Source organism: Salvelinus sp. IW2-2015, unplaced genomic scaffold, assembly GCF_002910315.2.
Source record: "Salvelinus sp. IW2-2015 unplaced genomic scaffold, ASM291031v2 Un_scaffold1391, whole genome shotgun sequence".
NCBI classification, from domain to species: Eukaryota; Metazoa; Chordata; class Actinopteri; order Salmoniformes; family Salmonidae; genus Salvelinus; species Salvelinus sp. IW2-2015.
In genome coordinates, this window is record NW_019942879.1 from 71,741 (window position 1) to 75,280 (window position 3,540).

A 3,540-nucleotide genomic window follows, 5' to 3' on the forward strand; every position below is an offset into this window, starting at 1 on the left:
AAAATTTGGGGTAAGTCAAGGCACTTTACATTTGGGAACTTGCATATCCTGAGGAAGCAGCGGTCATTTCCTGGTCAATGAAACAAAAAGAAGGCCAATGATAAGACGAAGACACTTAGACAATCATGCCCCACCCTCTCCACCTTCCTGCTCCTTGCGTACTCCACCTCTCATTCCATGTGGCCCGTCTTTCCCTTCTTCCCCTGTCCCTATGTGAGCGCCTGCCACTCTTTCTCCTGGCTGTGGTGCTGTATCAGTGTCATCACTCAGGATGGACTCCCCACCACTCTACCTGCCTCTGCTACTGCTGACCTGTCTGCTCACCCTCTGTAAGGATCCAGCACTCTACTCTACTTTCTGAGCTCAGATAGATACTTTAGTTCATATGTATGTCTGTCTCTCACATCACTTGCTTTCTATTCTTATTCCTCCTCTTCTGTCTCCCTCCACCTATCTCCACTCACAGGGCAAGGGGCAGGAGCTCAGTCATGTAAGTATGAGATACAATTACTTTCTGTATTTGATGCCACTTTAATAAATGCACCAGAGAGCTGGAAGAGTCCCGGCATGGAGACAGTTTGAGGGCAGTTGGTCCTCTCTACGGTTGATAAGCGGCTATTTTTATGCCTCACACAAAATAGTTATTTTTGTAGGAAATGGGTATTGTGAGCGTCTGGCTTCCTTGACATTTTCATGTTTTTCATTCGATTTATTGAAGGTATTTTAAGCGGAATACGCAGCTGGTTTCATTGTTTTGTGTCAGCATGTGAACAAGCTTCTGAGATGTTGAACCTCTTTGATCCACCTACATTCTCAGATACTGTAATGGTTTTATTTTTCTCAGCAACTTAGTTCATTCTGAGCTCTTGGTGGGGTATTGAGAGTGAGCTGGTGGCATATAACTGTAATAACAGACCGTATCTATTCCCCGAAGGCTGAGTCGCAAAGTTGGCTCCAAAGTACTTTTGGCTCAGGTCTCAGCCTTTTCTCCTGCATGGCTGAGCTGTATGTGTTACCTATTCTAAAAGCATTACCAGGGAGGATGTGGAACAAAATGCCCGCTTTGTTGTGTCAGCTCAGGCACAATAGTGTTGTTGGTATTGAGTGCGAACAGGAGCCAAGGTAAGGCCACAGMCCTCCCAGGGGAGGGGMMGGWTGGTCTRTGTTTGTTAAAGTGTTTTCCTCCTTTCCTTCCTCCTCCACCTCCTGCTTACTGTGCAGTGGAGTGGAGGGCCGCCAGGCACACCTCCTGCTTACTGTGCCGGTGGAAGTGGAGGGTTCGCCAGGCCACCTCCTGCTTACTGGTGCGGTGGAGTGGAGGGTCGCCAGGCACACCTCCTGCTTACTGTGCGGAGTGGAGTGGAGGGTCGCCAGGCACACCTCCTGCTTACTGTGCGGTGGTAGTGGAGGGTCGCCAGCACACCTCCTGCTTACTGTGGCAGTGGAGTGGAGGCCGCCAGGCACAACTCTTGCTTTACTGTGCGAGGGCCGCCAGCACCAGGGAAGGGCCTTCCTCTGTCTGAGGGACTCTCCCTGCACTGTAAAGGAGAAAGCACAGAGGGGAAATCCCTGGCCTAGTTGAGAATAGGTCAATTTAGCCTTGGTTATTTTTGTAGCCCCAATAGTTTTAGTTTGGCATTAAGCCTTGGATGTATGGTGTCTTTGTGGTCTGTGTGTGTGGTTGTCCAGTATTCACCATAGATAGTGTGACACTCAAACTGGACCCAAGTGGCGAGGTAACCAGTGGGACCTTGATGGACCTGAACTGTGAGGTCAGCGTCAGCCATGACCAGTCCCACCCCCTGACACACAGCTTCAACTTCCTGMGAGACGATGTMCTGGTCTACTCCAAAAACACCACCGAACCTGCGGTCCTTCACCAGCTCACCCCGGCCAGGGCTGCCAACTCTGGCACTTACAAGTGCCAGGTCATAGTTCAAGACAAGAGCAAAGGCAGCAGAACCCACAGACTCACCGTCACAGGTACTGCTGAAATGGATCCATGATTATATTGACTTTCTGGTAAAACTCTCTAGATCTCTAGATCCCGTAGGGCGGTGCACAATTGGCACAGCGTCGTCCGGGTTAGGGTTTGGCCGATGTAGGCCGTCAATGTAAATAAGAATTTGTTCTTAACTGACTTGCCTTTTTAAATAAAGGTTAAATAAAATAAAATAAAAATATCTTCATTCGTAATCCATTATATGTAGGTACATATAGTATCAAGTATTTTCCTCCTGACGATACATGGTATGTGACATCCTAGTGACTGACTGATTGTTCGACCACAGGCTTACAGACGCCTGTGCTGCAGGTGACCTCCCAGATCCTGTTTGAGGGGGAAGAGGTGACAGCTACCTGCAGCGCCCCAGAGGAGTCTGGCTCCCTGCTCTTCCACTTCTACCAGGACCAGGAGAAGATCAAGCAGGTGTGGGCCAATGGGAACTCAGTGGAGACCAGGCTGGAGCTGAAGCATGCTGGGGACAAACACCTGCGCTGTTACTTTGAAATCACCATGCTGCCCGACGCTGGGAGGTCCAACAACAGTAACACTGTCAAGGTCATGGTCAAAGGTAAGAGTGGGGTTGAATGCTGACTATAACTGTTGCATTTGTCATTGGAAGGTACCGGTTCAGATTTATAGTAGCTATTGGCATTATGCTTCTGTGTGCTTCAATATTTGACCACCTGTAAGAAAATAAATGTTGGGTTAAAAAGTTTCTCTGTTCTTCTGTTGTATCATTAGAACTTTTCATCACACCCGTCATGAACATTCTTCCTGGTAAAGACGTGATTGAGGGTGACATTGTTGAGTTTGTCTGTCGAGTGGTGAACCCCCCACCCAATGTGGTGGTCTTCCTGACCAAGGACAAGAGGGTGCTTAAGACAGCCTCCATTAGTCTCAATCATTCGCTCAGAGTGCTGGCAGAGGACTCTGGGGAGTATGTGTGCAAGGCGGACAGAGGCAATGTGCAGAAAGAAGCCTATGAGAGCATCAAAGTCAAAGGCAAGTATTGGATGTCCGACTGTGTTGTAAAAGGTTTAGCCACATGACATGTAACAGTGAGCGTTTTCTAACTTAATTTAATGTTTCGCCATGCCAAAGTATCTTTGAATTACATTTTTCCCCATGCCAAAGTATCTTTGAATTTAATGTTTGACACTCTGCTTTTTCTGTCTGATCCCCACAGAGTTGTTTTCCAGGCCAGTCCTGGTGATGAAGCCCAGAGAGGTGTTTGAGACACAGCGCTTCACACTGAACTGTGATACTGACCGCTATTCCCATGAGAGAATCAACATTGGGGACGTGAAGTACTCCCTGTACAGGAACCAGGTCCTAGTGACATCGGGAGGGAACTACAGTGCCACAGCACACCCCTCCCTTAATGGAAATTACTCCTGCCAGGCCCAAGCCCAAGGAAGAGGCCAAACCAAAAAGATCTTCAAAAACAGCACACAGATTGTCCTCAAGGCAAAAGGTGAGTCTCTCTGTGTGGTGTGGTGGTTAATTTCTTTACTTTCAAATGAGGAGAGACAAAC

The 3,540-nt window shown here is 48.1% G+C and overlaps 1 protein-coding gene across 1 annotated transcript; it reads left to right on the forward strand.

Moving 5' to 3' along the window:
* Nucleotides 1–208: 208 nt before the first annotated feature.
* On the forward strand, nucleotides 209–3,532 carry LOC112070690 (platelet endothelial cell adhesion molecule-like; the record flags this gene model as incomplete). The annotated part of the gene is made up of 6 exons (XM_024138128.2): nucleotides 209–329; nucleotides 467–490; nucleotides 1,690–1,983; nucleotides 2,292–2,573; nucleotides 2,747–3,007; nucleotides 3,192–3,532. Coding segments are annotated over exons 1-6 (1,260 nt in total), but the record flags the coding sequence as incomplete, so codon positions are not given.
* Between the last annotated feature and the right edge of the window lie 8 nt (nucleotides 3,533–3,540).